The sequence below is a fragment of the Periplaneta americana genome, chromosome 16 (genome assembly GCF_040183065.1).
Source record: "Periplaneta americana isolate PAMFEO1 chromosome 16, P.americana_PAMFEO1_priV1, whole genome shotgun sequence".
Classification (NCBI taxonomy): domain Eukaryota; kingdom Metazoa; phylum Arthropoda; class Insecta; order Blattodea; family Blattidae; genus Periplaneta; species Periplaneta americana.
In genome coordinates, this window is record NC_091132.1 from 5,481,911 (window position 1) to 5,502,095 (window position 20,185).

The window sequence follows — 20,185 nt, forward strand, 5'->3', positions numbered from 1 at the left end:
TTTTTTAATTATTAAATTTACATCAATGTTTAACAAAATCCTGTTTTTTTCTTTTTAAATAACATATCTGTAAAGCTATATGTAAGTTCTTCCCATCTGTACGTCAGAGGATGAAACAAAATATCACGCTGACAGCAGAAGTAACCGCCATGATCTCAGGCCATGGAAAAACCAAGGCATACCTGCACTGTTTCGGGATCAGAGATGACTCAACGTGTTCATGCCTTCAAGATGCACAAACGGTAGATCACCTAATATACTCGTGTGTCAAATTGAATAAACAAAGAGATATACTGAAGAAGGGAAAATATAGAAATCAAGATAGATGGCCAGTGTCACATGAGAAACTATTGTTAAAACACTATAAGGAATTCAGAAACTTTGTTCAATCAATAGATTTCACAGCACTGTAAATATTGCAAATAGTGAAAATGCTACTCTACTTAAAATTAGTATTAGTATTCAAGTTAGAAATGTTAAAATAATTGTACGCAATTCACGACCTTTATTAAGTCAATATTCTTCACGGCAGCGTATTATATTGTAAATAGTGAAAATACTACTCCAGTTAAAATTAGTATTAGTATTAATAATTGTAAGTAATTCATAAACTCTATTCAGTCAGCTGACTTTACATCCTTGTAAATATTGTAAATAGTCAAAGCACTACTATTGTTACAAATAGTTTATTATTAGTTTCTGTTTTAAGTTCAGACAGAATGTAAAAACAGTGTAGCAACAAATGTGTGTAGTATTGCATTACTAAAAAAAAAAAAAAAAAAAAAAAAAAAAAAAAAAAAAAAAAAAAAACAGGTCTTATTACTATAGACAAATTCTGAAGTTATGTATTTTACTCTACACTACAACTGTTGTATCATAATACTGGGTGTTCATTTGAAAGTGTGTCACTGTTGTTGGGTCACCGATTTGAAGCGAGTTTCAGCTTATATGTTAGAGAAGTTGCCTATTATTTAAGGCGTTCTTCAGTCTGGACTTGAGAACGTGTACGGTATAACTTGAACGTCGTAGCAACAGATGGCGGTCTGTACGGTCTGTGTGCTACCATAACCTCTTTCCAACTGTGTTTTGCGCCGGCAAGTCGTACGCAGGGTATTTGTTATCATCGGTTGCGTACGGTAATATTCCACAACACAAATCAAATGCTCCGTGTCCATGTTGACCGTCGAAGTTAATGTCAACAAATACGTAAGTAATCGTCTTAACCCTCTCCCCATATCCCGACAGTACGTATTTCCAAACAGTTCACATTCCTGCCACTACTGGCGTTACCGTACATATCGGTACGTACTCTTCAGAATGAACGCCGTACTTGCTACGCAACTTCTCTACCTCTTACGTTATACACCTCTGCGGAAATGTAGGAAGATTGAATTCTCTAGGCTCATCAGCTAGCCACATGACGGCATACAGCGAGCCATGACACACTTTGAACTGAACACCCAGTATAAGAACAACAGCTGTAACAACACACTCAAGGTCAATAATGGCACATGTACCAGTAAGCAATGGGTTGTATATACACTGGAGGCAGGCCCCTATACACAGCTCGAACTATAAGATTCTGCTACATTACTGCAATATTTCTTTTTTACATAGCAACAGCAACTGTGGGGAGTCCAACTTGTGTACATTTCTATTTTGACTACACAGGTAATTTAAACAAGTTGTGACTGATTTCAAGTGTTGACTTCAAGAAAAATTAAGTGGAAAAAGGTAATACTGTATAACCTGTCAGGATAATGACATGAGAATCAATAGAAACAATGATAAATTACAAGACACATAATCCATGTCCTTACTTAAAGACTTTCGGACAATGGATAAGAATAAGAGATCATACGGGCTCCAAACCTGCTGGTCATTGTCTCACTCCATCAGGCACTTTCCAATCAGGAGACTTTGAGGAAATTAAAACTCTGATGGCAAAAGAAAAAGTAAAAAATTGACATTTATTACGTTAACATGTTCGAATGGAGGGAGAAGAGTTGCAGAGTACTACTATAACAGTTAGGATTTGCAGTAGCAGGATTGGGTGGCCTGAACATGTAGTTGATAGTGAGCACAGCAATCCTCAGTAGTGCTGGAGTCGAAATGCAGCTTTGTAGGAAGCCTCAGGAGGCAAGTAAAAACCAAGACACCGAGCTCAAAAAGTTAAAATTTAAATGTTTGACAAATGTCGGAACTGTTTTACGGAGGGCAGTATAAGACTATTTCCATTTTCATGGCTCATCTCGACATTTGTCTCAGCACCTCAGAAAACATCGGAAACCACAAACAGAATAAGTATCTCAATTCATGAAACGAGCTGTATGATGACTAAGAATTCTGGCACAATCGACCCTGAAAGCAATGTTGAGGGGAAAATGGGGAAGTGAGCAGTGTTGGAAGAGTAAGGCCTGGTTCAGACAGTGCTATAGACTGACAAATCGAACTGAAACTCTGACCGAGTTACTACGTGAGCGCTGGCTGTCATGGGGAGGAGCAAGTGAGAAAGCACGGGGGAAGGGAGAGAGCACTATGCACTATACTTGCAGGTCCACTCACAGTTTGTCAAACCTGCTAACAAAAGCATTAAAAGGTTGACTAGTTGCCTGCAATGCTAGCATAATGGAACCTTCCTAGCCGACAGTCAAGGCAAAAATGAAGAATCCGTTATTGTGGTAATACTGGAGAGTGGTTCTTCTATTGGTCGCGATGCCCACACACACACCCTGTCAGATATTTACGTGGTGATTGGTGACTGAATGACGAGGAGTGAGGGAGAGAGAAGAAAGAAAGAGAGAGATTACAGAAGTTGGCGTGTTTTACGGGGTTTCACTTGAAGTTGTCAAACTACAGTTTCTGTGATGGATTCCAAGGTGGCTGCGCTGATGGCTACCCTGCATGCTCACTTGCTAGAAGTAATGCACTCTGGTGGCTAGCTTGCCGAATTTCGAGGGTAGGTTCCTTGCTATTTTTCGTGATGATTTGCAGGCTGGAACCAAAGATGATATAGTATCACCACTGAAACCATGTCGCCATGTTCGTTGTTTTCCAACTAAACTTGTTTCTTCTATATTCTGTAGTTTCTAAGAAACAACAATTAAATATCGGACTTTAGCTGTTTTGCACTTATGGCTTAATTACCTTATCACAACATTTACTATTGTTAATGTAGGACTTTAGTCTTTTTTTCACTCACTGTTTAGTTTCTTTTTGACCAAGAGTGTTGGCAACAGATGAAACAACAATTTGAACTGTGAAAAGAGCCAGCTCCGTGAGAACAACTACCATCACTGTAGCCAACATGGGAGTCAGCAAGTGAATACGCAGGGCAGCCATCAGCGTAGCCACCTTGGAATCCATCACAGAAACTAGCACCGTCTGAACCAGGCTTAAGAGAGGAGGAGACATCGAGAGAATCTTGAATTGGTAGCATTAAGATGAGAATATACTGAAATTTGATTGTCTATATTATTACCAAATTTCTACCACACACTACTAGTTAAATAACATCACAAGCATGTTATTTTATGGAAACCAAATTAATTTAAATTTGATGCAGGTTAGTTTTTTCAGAAGACAGAGAAAGTACTGGTGACAGTTTTCAGTAAAACACATGCTGTATACTAAGACTATAATGTTTAGTGAGGATAATTACTGTTTCAACCACTCAACACCATATAAAATCTGGCAGGCAAAACAGAAATAAATAAACCCCTTCAAGTTAATTTATACCGCACATTATACCAGGGACAGAGCAACCTGAGGCTTCAGTGACGTCACTACAGAAGAGCTCACACACAGCAGAATTGTTCACTGCACTACTAACTGAAAACGTTGACCACTTAAGGTACGGTCACACGTTGCTACCTTTGCTGCGCTACTTTTGTACTGCAGCTGCAAAAGTTGCGTGTCGTGTTCACACATAAGCCAAAAGTAGCATGCTGCACGCTACTTTTCGTGCTGCGCAACCCGAGTGCAGCAAAAGTTGCAACTGGAGGTTGCGAGTCTGTTCACACACAAGGCGCTACTTTTGCAGCTGCAGTCATGCTGCAGGTCTCCATCTCCGTGTTGACTTCGCAAAATACATTTTGTGGTTATGTTCGCATTATTAATAAACTCATGCGAAAGCTTACTTATCTATTATTTGCTTTTCTGTCCTAACTAGTATTCAGAAATTGACATTATTTTTACTATAAAGCTTTTAAAAACGCCTATATACTTAAATGATAGCAAACAGTATATTCACGTAATCAATGTTGGCAACCCTCCTGTTTGAAACTACGTTACAGAAAATTAAAAAAGTGAATTATATCGTCAGCAAATATGCTCAGACTGTGTTGTGCATTTAATAACTGTTACAAATATTTTATTTTCATTACATCTAATATTAACATACATCCAAATAATAAAAGTATCATTGGCACATTTGGGTGGCAACATTGGTCGCAACCACAGCAAAAGTTTCAACAAAACCGATATCAAAAATGCTGCGGCTGCAACCCTGAGAACCCTGTTCACACGTCGCTACTTTTAAGCTGCGCGCAGCATGGAAAAGTAGCGGGCAGCAGGTTCGGCAGCCGCTACTTTTCGGGTTGTATAGTTGTTCACATGTCGCAGTACGAGAGTTGCGCAGTTTTTTGTACTGCACCACTGCAAAAGTAGTGACCTGTGACCGTACCTTTACTTTCACTGATCCAGCCGCACTCTCACAATACAATAACTTCCGTTTAGAAAATGTTTTGCAGATGAATGGTAGTGCAGGAGAAGGGAGTGGTCAGACTGCTTAAAAGTAACGTCTCCAAACCTCTAGACGCTCTATCCCAGTGTAATTGTCAGTTTAGTTGTAAAAGCATATCAAATATAATAGGTGCTCCAAGAAAACAGAACTGGTTTGCTGATGGAAGTATTTCCTTCACTTATGATAAGTATTTATATATAAGATAACTGTATTGCATGAAGAATCTGGGTTTCCCTACCACATGTTGAGACATCTCAGGTTCCATGACCAGGATCCAGAAATGAAGGATTGCTACTCTGCACAGTTGTAAGAGATAACTAGGCGTCACAGACTCAAGAGGTAGATCATCTTTCAGGTCATAAGTGATATGATTCTGATAATGGAATCTAATTAGTTCTCAAACGTAAAAGACAGAAAGTCTTAACACATATGCTGGAAAACCCAAATTATTCTTCACACGTGTTTCTCCAACTCTCTTTCAGGAATTCAAACCACATTTTTATAACAGCAGGATTTGTAACATTTCTCAAAATTCATCTTCTGGACAACAAAATAAGCTATCATGTAAGAATCCAATAGAAATCATTGTAAGTTCTTACAATTTATGCAGATTAATTTTGTCTAGCACATTCTATAATTTGTAAACAATTTCCCATGCTAGGTATTCATCACGAGATCTTTTTCAGACTTAACACTTTACAATCCAAGCCGAACCTATATTCAGTGACTTGTGCTACTATCTGTAACTTCTTACTGTTGCTCTTTGTAGAGAAAACATAAGACTGTTTTTAATATGTAATAGTTAACTGTAACAGTGGCATGTAAATAGTACCACTGTTAGCAAAGTTGGCACGTTTTCATAAACGTAAGTTCCAATTTCTTGGCGATTACAACTGTAATGATTCCAATTAATATTTGAGGAGAAAAATTCGCTCCGGCGCCGGGGATCGAACCTGGGTCCCTGGTTCCACGTAACAAGCGCTCTGACCACTGAGCCACGCCGAACCCAATCCAAAGGGAAACATTGAAGGAGGAAGATTCGATCCAGTGCTGTGGATTGGGTTCGGCGTGGCTCAGTGGTCAGAGCGCTTGTTACATGGAACCAGGGACCCAGGTTCGATCCCCGGCGCCAGAGCGAATTTTTCTCCTCAAATATTAATTGTCAATATTACAGATATTATTCTGTAGGACAAATTAATACAACTATAATAGTAATGATTCCAGTTTAGAAGGAGAAGAGAGTGGTATAGATTATGTGCCACTAGAATAAAGTCCAGAAAAAGAACTGGCATCTGTTCACATTCCTGCAATAGATATGTTTGGGGGGGGGGGGGCATTGCAGAGAAAGGGTGCACCAGTTGTACAGGAAGGAAACACCCAACAAATGACTAACTGGAAGATATTTCCCTGGGGAGGGGGGAAAAAAAAACAATCACAGAATAGAATATTAACTTAACATGAGTACGGAAAGTTCATTTGTAAAACAAGAAGAAAAGAAGCAAGTTGATGGTGTTCTGATAGTAATGTTACCCTCTACCTACTAGAATGATATAAAATTTTTCATAGAAAAGAAACAAACAAATACTGAAACATATTGTCACCATATTCGAAACTGAATTAATGGTAATTTCTTCTTCTGAGACTTTAGAGTATGATTTATGTCATCTGGAAATGTTGCCAATCAAATAAGAGTGCTAGGACAGCTATCTTATAATTTTCTATTACCGAAAGAAGTTCTAACATAATTATAATGCAAAAGAAAAATGGAATATTGGTAACTATATAAAAGATGGAATGACTTCTAAGATCAGAATAGAAATACATTTTCTAATCTGGGACAATAGAGGGGAGGAGGAGGAGGAGAAGAAGAGGAAGAATCTCTGTTCTCACACTGAAATCTGAAAATTTTCATTAGAATAAAAATAAAAATGTGGTTTGAATTCAATGATCTTATTGTAACAAATAAAAGACAATACCTACATGTAAGTTAGTATACTTTCTATTTTTTTTAATAAGTTATTCTCATGCAAAGTCTTACATACTAGATTAGTCTCACGAAGTACGTACACTGCAAACATACATCTGCTTCACTAGCTTCAATCTACAAACAGAACTTCAGTGGAGAAATCAAACAACATTCACTTATTTACCTGCAGCACGCACGGTAATTCTAGAAGCACTGGCATTTACTGGCTATTATAAAATACACAACATTTAGCCATACTTAACGTAACAAGCTGTTCATAGCATTGTACAACCACCACACACATCACACAGCCACCGGTGTTATTATCGTCCCCACAACTGCTCTTGGCTGATGGTACTGGGGTCACATTGTCAAGGTATTAAGGCCCAAATAACCACACCACAAAGAAAATCTTCGCTAGGAACAGAGGACTAAAGCTAGCAAGGCATGTTTTCATGTTCATATCATTACCTGTACTATATTATTTACAATCTGGTATTCTGTTCACAGTTCTTGCCGTGAGCTGCATGATAGTAGTCTAACCCGAATGATGCTTTGTTCATATTCATGTTCCACAGAGAATTTTAAGCATGGCATCATTTCTAACAAAGTTATGTTTTACCATTGAGTTTTAAGCAGTGAGGATAAAAATTTGGTAATTTTCTATAATGCATCACTGCTACATACCGTTTTTGCCCTAACAAGATAATTGAAAGTTTTTTAATAAATAAAGTTATCTACAATTATTACATTAAGAGTGAAGTGTTTTCATTAATTGTAGAGTTTCAAAATGTTTTGTGTTTTCATTCTAATTAAACTTTACTGTTTTCAATTATACGTGTATTTTCAAATGTATGTTTTTTTTCGTCCCTTCTGTATTGTGAAGAAGCCTATCACTGTATGTTTAATGGCTTAATAAATTGAATTGAATTGAATAAATTAACTATTAGATATCGTTACCTTCTATTTCTTCTCATTTCTCCGTCTTCCTTTCATCACCCCTACCATCTAATTTTATTACTATCTAGCTCATCTAATTTATTGACTACACATTATCCTAACTTAACATTTTATAAGCAGACATCAGAACTCGAATTACAATTGCAGTATTCCCTCCTCCATAAGTCATCTTATCCACTATGCTACGACAGCAGATTGAGAATCATATTCTGCGATTTTCCTCATATAGTAATGACGGCATACATTAAATTAATTTTATTACCCATGAAAATCAATGTAGGTATTTTTATTTCAATTCAAATTAGACACAAACAGTTAAATATTATAATCATTATTGAAATAATGGATAAAAATTCTTTAAAATGCTATAATTTCTAAAAATAAAAGTGTAAAGCTTTATCACCATAGCAACTAGATAAATAATAATTCATTAAGCACCGTATATTAGTCCAGGGAAATTTATTTAAATGTAATGAATATAAGATATTTATTGAATATGTGCTGCAACTGAATTATAAATTGTCAACCGATTCTCAACAAAGTATGCATGCACCCTGGATAAAATAATCGAAAATGATCTTGCAGTAATCAGCAACTACATGAAAAGTGGCAGCTTCGGAAACCAATGTGAACATAAAAACAGTAATTATTTTAATTTTTGCAGAGAGCCTGTTATGTAATCGTAAGTACTCTTAACTCATTGGTGGAGATTCTAAAATTCTCTTATTTCTGAAGGATATGTTCACGGTGTATAAAATAAATACAGCGATACTGGGACATAATAGTTTCAATATCCTCTGACTGAGGTTCTGGCTGATATGTACATCTATTATCAGGCAGTACATCTCACTTGACGATGTGCGTCAGAGAAAGAACAATTGAGCACCGTTTTTGCAAAACTTGCTAACTGCAAAGTTTTCAAAATTGAGATTTTGGTGGATTAGTTAACAAAAGACAGGCCTCTACATGATACTAAAGGCTTCTTAGGAAAATCTTATCATTTCCTTCACAGTAGTGTGTCAAAGTGTGATCGTTTTTTCAAAACTTGCTTTCTGCTATGTGAGAGTTATAGCAAAACTTGCAGTTATTTCAGTTTTTTGTCTCTCCTATAAAATTTAGTTTTTACAGTTAGCAAGTTTTGCAAAAACGGTCCTCAATTGTTTGCATACATCTGAAGTCTGACTAGAGTAATATGTAGCTAGTCAGTGATGTATGCAATGGAGGGGGAAAGGAACTGACTACCCTACCCCATTATCTCCTGATCTAGTTGCCTCATAAGTGGTGCCTTCTTGGTATCACTTGTGAGGTTCAGACCTGTCTTCGGACAGTTGACTAAACAACAAACAATAGTTTCAATATCTATGGCGCTATATTGTCAAAAAATTATATTTCCTTATCTTGATAGAGCAAAAACGGAATATAGGAGTTTAAAATGGCTATTAAAATAATTATGATACAATGGTAGGGTTGCCAGATGTTAAATTCTTGAAAGAGGGACGCAGAATCATGTATGTACATTAAGTCTACGTCAAAACTGTATCAGCAGAAACAGAAGTATTTAAAGCACTGACTAGATTACATTTGTTGTGTGGTGTGGTTCACTTTTAACTGCTGATGACTCACCAGCCAAGAAAGGTTGTGGGAACTGTACCATGTGTTAGTGCTCTAACCTGGGTTAATGCTGTAGTAAAATTCCTTCCACTCATCGAGCCAAACCTCTGCTAGGCGTGCGTTGTTATGGTTTACTATTTTAGAAGTGCCCCCAGGAAAGGTATAAGGGGTGGATTTGCGAAACACATGACCCACATGGGAGCAAGTGGCTATTTCTAAGTTGCCTCCACACATCCACACCTATAACAAGGAAGCTGTGCTTCAACGAGTAGACCATCCACAACACTGTGACTGCGAGGGCGAGAGCAATAGGGAGGTAGGGTATGAAGATACATCACAATTCTTGTTGTACACACCTCACAAGTGTATCATCTGTTTTCATGTCAACAGAGCTCAAAAACTAGACCAAATAAAAATTGAACATCTGTGCAAAACTTCACAATATTTAAACTTTATTCACACTGCAATTTTGTATGATTTCAATCAAAACTTTTTATATCCATTTGTTGTAAACGAAACAAAAAAGCATCATGCTTTCCTTCAGTAACTGTCGTAATAGTTATCCATTTTGTACGCATTTCCTGTATTTTAAATGTTATGATATTTTCCTTCATTCGGTGTCCGATTCATGTAATGCTTATCACCTCTAAAAACCATTAATTTATTTTACGATGGATTTGTAACTTAAATAATTTCAGATTTTCACATAACACAATTTAATAAACTAAGGCCCGGTTGCAGAAACACCGATTAAATATGATTGGTGATCAAGGAAGGTTTGATTGGCCATCAGTTCTATTTCTGTTGCAGAAAGAACAATCAGTATTTGATCGGAGATCAGTCTTCCATCAGATTTGATCAACAGATTTTTGCTGGTTAAGTGACTGATCACTGATCAAGTATTTATGTTGTTCTCTTTATAGTGCAGTTACTGCATTTTATAGTAAATGGTTACAGCGTAATAATATTGTTTTCGACATAATGGATTCTTCTAATGAAGAAATTTTAGAATGAAGGAAATATTATGAAGAAGGCATTTCCGTGATAGACGTGAATTGTTTTTATGTATAATGACAGAGAATTTGAGCAAAGATTTAGGTTAAGTAAGGATTCGTGTGTTTTGTTACTTTCAAAAACTGAAACAAATATATGCAGACAGACAAATCGAAACCTACCACTTTCCCCTATGAACCAAGTTCTAATAACACTGAGATTTTATGCTGTTGGAATTTTTCAGGCGGTCTTGGGTGATCTTGTTAGGGTCCACAAATCAACTATTTGCTGAGTAGTTAGGAATGTTACACATTTCTTTCTCAAATCAGCAATTAGTAAATCGAGACAAGTTGATTGGAGATTCAAGTTTGTGCAATGCAATGTAACCTACTAATGAGCTACACTTGAGCTATAGTGATGAGAGATTAATAAATATTATAAAGTGCCATATTTATGTTTTGTGAACATTATGGTTGTCTTTTTAACATGCCACTAATTTCTTGGTTTTCAATACAATTAATTCACTTGTTGTTCACTTTCATTGCCTATGTGCCATAATTTCTATTACTCCTAAGGATATATTTCCACAATAGATTTTTAAGTTCCAAATAATTGAGATTTTTTAAAAAGAAAATTTCTCATACTTCAATGTATAAATAAATTATTCTAATAGTGTAGGAGAAAGACTGTAAAACAGCAAAAGGTCTTTATTGTCTATTTGCTTAAATTGGAAGAAATCTTTTCTCTGTGGATCACTACTCATTCTTTCAGATTCATATTATTCACACAATTTACTTCGCAATGAATTTAGTGTTGTGCTAGAGAAGGAAAAAACAATAGTAGCCTACAGGACAATATACTTCCGGTAACTTCTGTTATATATTTTGTGGAAAGTGAGATCAGAGTAAAATTCTGCAAGCAAAGTATGGAAACAAACGTGAAACAGCTTACTAAATATGTGGAAGGACACACAAAAAACATGTCAACCTTCATTTCCTGAACAAATGCACGAAAGTGTGACCTCCAATCAGTAATACAACTGAGGCACTGTTCACATTAAGTCTGTCATAGTACAATTGATTTCCACTGACTGACAAATGTTATTCATTTCTCTAACCAACCTAGCAATTGTGAGTACATCAATACTGAAAACAAAACGAATGATATCTATAAACCCTGTATTACAAAACTAAAATAAATTTAATTGCAACAGAAATAATGACTGAGAAGTATTGCAAGGAAATACGTGAAAAACTGAATGTGGACAGCAACTAATATTATAACAATATTATTCTGAAATGAAATTTATTGTGTTCTTCCAATTTCAATTTCAAAGAGTTATCTCGCACTTTTGACGGCAACAGATTGGCATCCTGCAACTTATTCTGATTAAATACAACAGCCACAACCATTTATTGTCATTAAAATTTTTCATGCAAAACATCTTGATTTCATTAATCATTCCAGTCTTTTTAAAATGTAGTCAAATGTTTTCAAAGGTATTATTGTACAAAATTCATGCTTTAGTTATATTTCACAATTACAAACAGGTTTTCATGATGGAAAATCAACATTTGAAGTCATTTTTCCTGCATTTTCTCACATTCAAATAAAATCGGCTCGAATAAATTTCATACTAAGAAGTTCTGAAATTCTGAAAAGTATGGTTCACAAAACTACAGAGCTTTTTCTTTCTTAAGTAAATATTTAAAAAATTAAAACAAATACTATCCAGACACTAAAAAGAATTAAAAATTTTAAACTGACTGAATTACATTCAGAATTCAAGTTAAATTATATTCATGTTAAATATGCTATATAAATTTTTTTCAGGCCTGTAACTTATATTTTGTGGGATTTGATACATTTTGAAAAGTCATAATTTTTATTTTAATAACTCAAAAACTGTAAATTACTATTATTCATCTTAACTTTTCGTATTATGATATAGTGGGAGAATATCTACGGTTTTTCTTCTCACTTTTAAAATGCAACTGTCAAGAGAACTAAGAGAATCTTCATGAAATAAACTGGAAAACATGAGAATTTCTTTGAACAGCTGGCAAGGTTAACCTGTTTCTACATATCTTCCAATATGATCCAAATCTACACAATTGCTGCTAACACCCTCTCTGTGAACAAACAACCTGCTTTCTTTTTGTGACAAAAAATAGGCTAAGGGAAAAGAATAGAATTCTTGAAACGGAACTGAAATACAGCAATTGTAGAATTGAACCTTTTGAATTTTAATTTACGTCTAATCCAAAAGTGTTGTTCTTTTACTGTAGGGGGGAGAGAGGGAAAAATTTTGCAAGGAATCAACAAGAGGAAAACTAAACTGGTCAGTTTTATGTGCCAACTACTGCATGGAATATTATGATTCCCATGTGAGAAGCATCCTAGAAGTGCACTGCAGCTAACAAATACTGCTGCAGACAAGGTGATGAAAAGGTGCATTCACTGGAAACCTGTATGTTACAATGGTCTTATTTCAGTGGTACACAAAAACACACTCAAAAGCCTAGTTAATCAAACTAGTGGCAGAGACAGGTCACCAACACAGTGAAAACATTAATTTCAATTTAAAAAAATGCAGTGTTTGGTTATGTTTTATAAATTTATTTAAAGACAAGAAATGTCTTAAAAAACAGTGTCACACAGGTGATACAAAATATGTTCTTTTCTTTGTTATTGCTTGGGAAGAAAAAAAAAAAAAGAAGCAATATGTTATATTCATTTATCTGAACCAAACACTTCCCCTAAATAACAAGTAAATAATTTCTCATGAAATAATTAATACAGTATCTATTAAAAGGTTAATTTTACACAAATTTTCGGCAGTTTTAATTCACAAATTTCGTAAAACGATAGGAGATAAACAAATGTCACAGTATATACATGAATTTTAAGACAAATTTAAGGATTAAGTGTGAAAGTAGTACTTTTTCCGATATGGTTGGAAAATTATAGTTTTTCATAATGCGAAGTACAGTATGTGGAGCCTATTCAAGAAATGAGAAAACTTTGGATTGCAAGCAACCCTTTTGTTTGCTTGTGCATTACCAGATCAATGCATTAACTGACAGCCAACTTTACTTTACTCAAATGTTTAAGAAAATAAATGAACTAAGAACAGGTATTATTTTACTTAATATTATTATCTACAAACAATGTCGTAAATAGTAGTTTTACTATGTAAGCAGTTTTGTCTATTGCAAGACACTTCCTTTACCTCTATTATCTAAGAGTAGGTTGCTCAAGATATTTGGGGATCTCAACTGATTTAATAACTTTCAAATGGTTAACTACACTCAGGGACAAAAAAAAACCGGACACTTTAATATTTGCTGGTATTTTGCAAAACATTATCTTCTCATACAATATTATGGTAGCCATCTGTTGTTATGGAGAAGTGTATACATTGTTGATTGTTTTTTGTTTTATAAACAAGCCATTACAACCAAATATTTCAATTTTGCTTTCGGAGTCTCAGCTGTAACAATTTTGTCTCAACCATTTTGTGCTTCATTATCGTTATCATTCGTTATTTCTTTATTTTTACATTTTCTGAGTTTAAGTGGGGTTGTAACATTTGTCTTAAAACAAGATGCGACCTGAAGATGTGGCTCGAGCTGTAGCCCTTTACAATGATGGACGCAGTGTACGTTACATTGCAAATGTTATGAATATGGCTAGAAGCACAAGCCATGATGCCATAAAACGGTATAGAGAGACCCTAGAATATACCAGAAGACCAGGTTCGGGTCGTCCAAGAGCTACAAATCCAAATGAAGACAGATATATGGTGTTGAGAGTTCTTAGGGAGCTCAACCTGCCAGCTACTAGTGTAGCCCAGCAATTTGTTAACATGCATGGACGCCCAATTTCGGCCAAAACAGTTAGAAGGAGGTTGAAAGCAAGTGGACTGATATCAAGTAGACCTGCAACTGGTCCCAGACTTCTCAGGATGCATCGAGTTGAACGACTGCGTTTTGCAAATGATCACAGGGATTGGAGAAATGGACAGTGGAGCTGTGTTCTGTTCACCGATGAGTCCCGTTTCAATCTGTGCTCACCTGATGGACGTGAAAGAGTTTGAAGAAGGAGGGGAGAACGATTTTCACAGTGTTGCATTTCCGAAAATGTGCCGTATGGAGGTGGTGGAGTGAGGGTTTGGGCAGGAGTGTGTACGGATGCTCGTACAGAGTTGGTTTTTGTTGAAAATGGAAGACTAACAGCTGATAGGTATATAAATGAATGTTTGGCTGATCATGTTGTGCCATTTGGCCAATTTGTAGGCGATAATTTTGTTTTAATGCATGATAATGCATGGCCGCATATTGCCCATGTGGTTGGAGATTATCTCCAAGAAGTGGGAATCCATGTTCTTCCATGGCCAGCAAGGAGTCCAGACATGAACCCAATTGAACACATGTGGAACATGCTGGGACGGCGTGTTAAGAATAGACGACTGAGACCAGAATCGTTACAAGAGTTGAGGCGAGCACTTGGCGAAGAATGGGAACTTATTTCTCAAGAAGACATTGCTAACCAAATTGAGAGCATGCCAAGACGTATGGATGCAGTTATTCAAGCCGAGGGGGTAATACCCGTTACCAAAAAGAGTTTTTAATGTTTAAGGCACCATAAAATGAAAAAACAGTTAGACCAAACGATGCCATAGTTATACGCCCTTTGTAATCTTTTGTAAATTTTCTCATCAGAGATTTTTTTTTTTTTCAAATGTTGTCGTATAAGGTGCTAAATGAAACATTATTTTGTTTAAATGGGTTTTGTTTCATTTTGAAATAATTGGCAACAAAATACAAGCAAATATAGAAGTGTCCGGTTTTTTTGTCCCTGAGTGTATATTAGTTTCTGAATACGTTTTGAAAAAAAAAATGAAAAATGTCAAAGCCTGCTAATTTTTAAACATGGCACATGGATTAAGTTATTTCTTCATCATTTTTATTCATGAGTTTCTTATGGCAATATTAAATCGCCTTGTCCTATACCCAGAAAAACACATCACAGGTATATTTCATAGCAGGATTCTAAGACAGCAATAACATACCATTAGGTAACATGAAACCTAAGGCTAATGCAAGGCACTAAAGCAATGCTGAATTAAATTACGAAGAAGAAATGCCACTAGTTTGATATTTCTAATAGTTTAAAGCTAAGGCACCTGTAGGCTAATATGGAAGCCCTATTTAAGTTCATACTAAATGATATGCATTGGCTTGTACGTCACTAACAATACTAGCATAAAATATTGTTGTAAAATACTACAGTTCAAGTTAACTGTTAATATTATAAGATTTTAAAGATAATAAAAACTAAAATGGATAAGAAAGACTTGTATGTTGTATCAAATACTGCACATCAAAAAGCATACTTGCAAATTTTACATACTGTTACAGGTTCAACAGATCCATTAAATTAATTTAAATCTTTCGCATTCAACTTCAACTTCTTCTAGGAAAATATATTATTTTAAATTAAATAACTTTTACAAGATACTGTGCACCTTGTTTCCAGCTTATGCTTTCGTTATGATTATTCCTCCAATAAACTATTGGGATAAAATTAAACTTTAAGAAATAGTTTCCATGGGAATGCATGTAGCAAAATAAACTTACACAACAAAATTCATAAATTTACCTCAAGTTATGATGCAAGAAGAGAAAATGTGGTCATGATAGAGTGGAAGGTGAGGGTTACATTATTTGGGCACAAGATGTAATATTATTGGGTTGGATGTCGGATTTGAGGGACACAAGCTCCCTTCATTTCATGCAAAAAAAAAAAAATCTGTAATAAATCCAACAACATTTCAAAATTGTTACCAGCACAGATATCCCTCACACTCCCAACGAGAACAAACATGAAAACAACATATTTAGTATTCTATGTTGCATAACCACGTCAGTACACTATATTAAACAAAAATCCTTCACACAAATTTCCTTTCTGACACATTTAATGTGAAAATGACCACAAGGTGATTTTTATCATCTCTGAAACTGGCAGCTAGTGGATTATCATGCATGCGCTTATATGATCTAATAATAAGATGCATTAAGAAAGCAATAAAATTCATTAATATTGTCCACGCAATGTCGTCATTGGGTCTCATTTGAGAGTATGAATTTATAATACAGTGAAATCTTTCTTAGGCCGGAATCTTCATTAGAAGTAAATTTTTTACAATATAATATTAGTCTATCTAAGGTGATCATTATGACATAGAATGTATTTTCTTTCCATTAAAATTATAATCACCAGTAGCGAAGCTCTTAAGAGGCTTAGCCTACTCAAAAAATTTGAGTTATTATATCTAGTAACAGTCTAAGTTCGTAATAATGATGTATCGTAACATTTGGTTTCACTGCCGACTGTCATTCCATTGTGAGAAGCTTGTGGCAAAAGCCTCACAGTGAAGTGTGACGGCCTTGCTCACAGGCAGCAGCACTCACAAGCTTGAGGGGAGTCCGGGGAGGAGAGGGTATCGATTTGCTACAATTCAGTAGCAGGATGCAGGTCTAGCATCAATTGCGATATAATACGCAGTGCTATGTTGGTTTCTGTGAATGTCCTGCATTGTTGAGTGTTAATTTAAGGGTATATGTACATGAAAGACCACAAATATTATCAGAAAATGCAGAAAATTTTATAAGAAAATGAACTCACAATTGGACAAAAATTACAAGGTACCACAACAAGACTTATTAGAACTTAAATATCTGATAAAAGTACATAAAAAAGGTTACTAATAATAGTTTTTAGAATTTACTTTTTATTTTAAATTAAATTCTCCAAAATTTGAAAATTTTCACACATATTATTTCATAACTCCACAACCTTTAGAGATAGAATTCTGAAATTTTGTACACTGATATAACAGGCATTTATGCAAAAGATAGAGTACATAATGCCCATTTCTTTGAAAATAGAAAAATTAGGTCGCAAAACATTACATAAATTTTAATAATTTTATATAGAACAAAAAATTAATTGTATTAAAATAAACAACTCTACATATCTGAGAGTAGTCTACTTTTTAGAAATAAGTGTTTATTACAGGCAGGAAAAATATTAAAGATGTCAGAGAGACCATAACAATGTTATGGTTACCAAATGATGTAACTGCAGAATTTTTTTTTTCATACTTTGATAAAACTGGTTTGAAAAATATTATTAGTAACCTTTTTTTAAAAACACTTTTATCAGATATTTAAGTTCTAATAAGTCTTGTTGTGGTACCTTGTAATTTCCAGCCAATTGTGAGTTCATTTTCTTATAAAATTTTAGAAACTTAGAGCCTGCATTATCTGATATTTGTGGTCGTTCACGTACATATACCCTTAATCAAAAGTGTATTTATGTGTTACATAATAATTTTACTGATTAACTTTCCATCTTCTTTACTATGTTAATATTTAAGAATTTACCTGGCAACTAGTTTCGAAGTGTTGTTGTTCTTCATTGTCCATAGCCTATGAAGAACACTTCGAAACTAGTCACCAGGTAAATTCCTAAATACTAACACAGTAAAGATGGAAAGTCAATCAGTGATATTTAAGTGTTAAAAATGTATACAGAAAAATGATGTATTAATTTTGTGTAAAATGCCTCATACTGAGAGAACATTGAGGTCATTTGCAGAATTAAAAGAGAAACTGTTTTCAAGTTGGTTGTATGAAACAAAATGTGCTTACAAAGATAGGAGATCAAAGGTAAGCGTTCACTACATCGTATCGCAAGCATTGGACGAATCGCACGGATCGGAAAAAGACTATCTTTGCTGTAATTGTTACGTAACCGCGTTCACTACATCGTATCGCACACATCGCCTCTCGGCAAATCCGTCCACGTTTCTCGGATGGGCAACTTTTCCGATGCGTGCGATCATGACCTTCTTTAATACATCAATTTTAGTTGGTCAACTGTTACTATTATGTTGTGCTATGTTGTGTTGCGCCAAAATGGCAGACGGAAAATTTATTTTGCGTGTAGAAAATTGCGAAGAATTATGTAATTTGAGGCGTTTCCATTACAGTAATCAAGTCGTTTCTTGCAAATATATTATGTAACCAATATTTCTTTCGTTTCTTCCTCTTCAATTAAGACACATAAAGCAATTACAAATTCTTATTCGCTAACAGATGTAATTAATAGACCTAACCTCAACTACTCTGCTTTCAGTAATGTCAATATCGTACAACGTCATGTTTCAAACAGCTGATAGGGGAATCCGATGAGGCGATGAGGTGAAGCCGTTACAGTGAACGCACTGCACTTAAAATATCTGTTGCGTGCGATTCGTACGAGGAGTGCGATACGATGTAGTGAACGCTTACCTCAACACTACATTTACATATTAAAACAATGGATGAAGACAAAAATAGAAATTTTTAATTATCATGGTATAAGAAACATTCTTGGCTAACAGAGTGCTGAGACAAATAAGTTATATTGTTATAACCGTATTCTGTTTCAAGGTGAAGGTAGGGTCTGTGTCACAAAAAATTTTGATAGAAAAACTGAGAAGCATCTGGTGTATAAAAAATACAAGGTAAGCAGATTTTTTCAGCCTACACAGTATTCACACCTTAGCTTCGCCATTGATAATCACTGTGAAGTGTAGGCTACTGTTATACTAACCAGATTAATTTGTACACAACAAAAAGAACTACATGAAGTCACTGTAGGATCAAAGATAACTCGTCATGAAATCTGATGACAACATCATTTCAAAATTTTTCTTGCTTCTTAAAAAAAAATGATATCTTTTATATCAATAAGTTATTTGTGTTTGAGTGTCCTCTTCAACCCTACAATTTCGTAAGTATGGGTTTAATTGCAATATTGACTTTTTCATTGGCGATCTCTTAAGAGACTAGAAAATAAAAACTGAAAGCACAATAAGTCTTTTTTGATACTGTAATTAGATTTGTAAAACACACTGTAGTACTGTATTGTAATACACCTACACTCCATTCTATCTCCAGCTGAAAACTTTTTTTCCGGAATTATTACTGGTCCTTTTAAAACAATTTCACTGTATATAAAATTCATGTTTTCAAAGTTTCTCACTCTGGTAATGTGTATTTTAAATTTCAAGTTTCCCTAAACACAGAAACATTATAATACCAATACCTGCTTAGTCTCAATTGCATTCAATGCTTGTACAATAAAACTGCCATTCTAACATCCAACAATGTATTATTAAGCAACAATTTCGTCCTTCTACTCTTGACTTGTTAGTTGAATGGACATGAATACTGCAGCACACACAATTATGCTGACTTATGTTAGTAACTTATTCATCAATAGACATTAAATTTAATGGTCTAGATTTTTCCTTCTTTTCATGATAGAAAAAATAGAAATGTTAATCCTCAATACAACACAGAAAAGGGCAACCTATTGGGACTACTTGACATATGAATATGATATGAGTTTAAAAGACTGGTGGCCGGTTTTTCCAAGTGTTGTTAGAAAATGTAACGACTGTTAAACTCTAAACAGTTTGTTAATTAATAAAATTGTATGTTTTCAACACCAGTTTGGTTTAACAGATTGTTAACAGTCTGTTAATTTTAAATGTAGGATTTCGGGCAGTTAACTCGTTTAACAGTTACTTAAATATGGCCGATGTTTCCACAGCTGTTCGAACAGAAGTTGCGAATTAATATTTTGTGTCTCTCTGTAGGGAATGTTTAGATATGACTGGTAATATAACTTTAAAAAATACTTTGGACTGTTTAAATACATCAGTGTTATTTTATTTCTTTCATATTTCGTATCCATAATAGCAATGAGGAAATATAACCTTACTTTGTAATTATTATTCAGCACGTCACCTACAACTTTCATTTGTCAACTGTTTGTTTATGGAGCGTGGC

General features: G+C 34.8%; 1 protein-coding gene across 3 annotated transcripts in view; it reads right to left on the bottom strand.

Moving 5' to 3' along the window:
• Pgant5 (polypeptide N-acetylgalactosaminyltransferase 5) overlaps nucleotides 1–20,185 on the bottom strand; it is a 69,024-nt gene that overhangs the window by 18,068 nt on the left and 30,771 nt on the right. The window contains exon 7 of one of the 3 annotated variants that reach the window (XM_069848981.1): nucleotides 9,341–9,521. The exons of the other annotated variants lie outside the window; for them this stretch is intronic. Coding sequence (XP_069705082.1) covers nucleotides 9,341–9,521 — 181 coding nt within the window. The remainder of the gene's footprint in view (nucleotides 1–9,340; nucleotides 9,522–20,185) is intronic. 3 annotated transcript variants of the gene reach the window in all.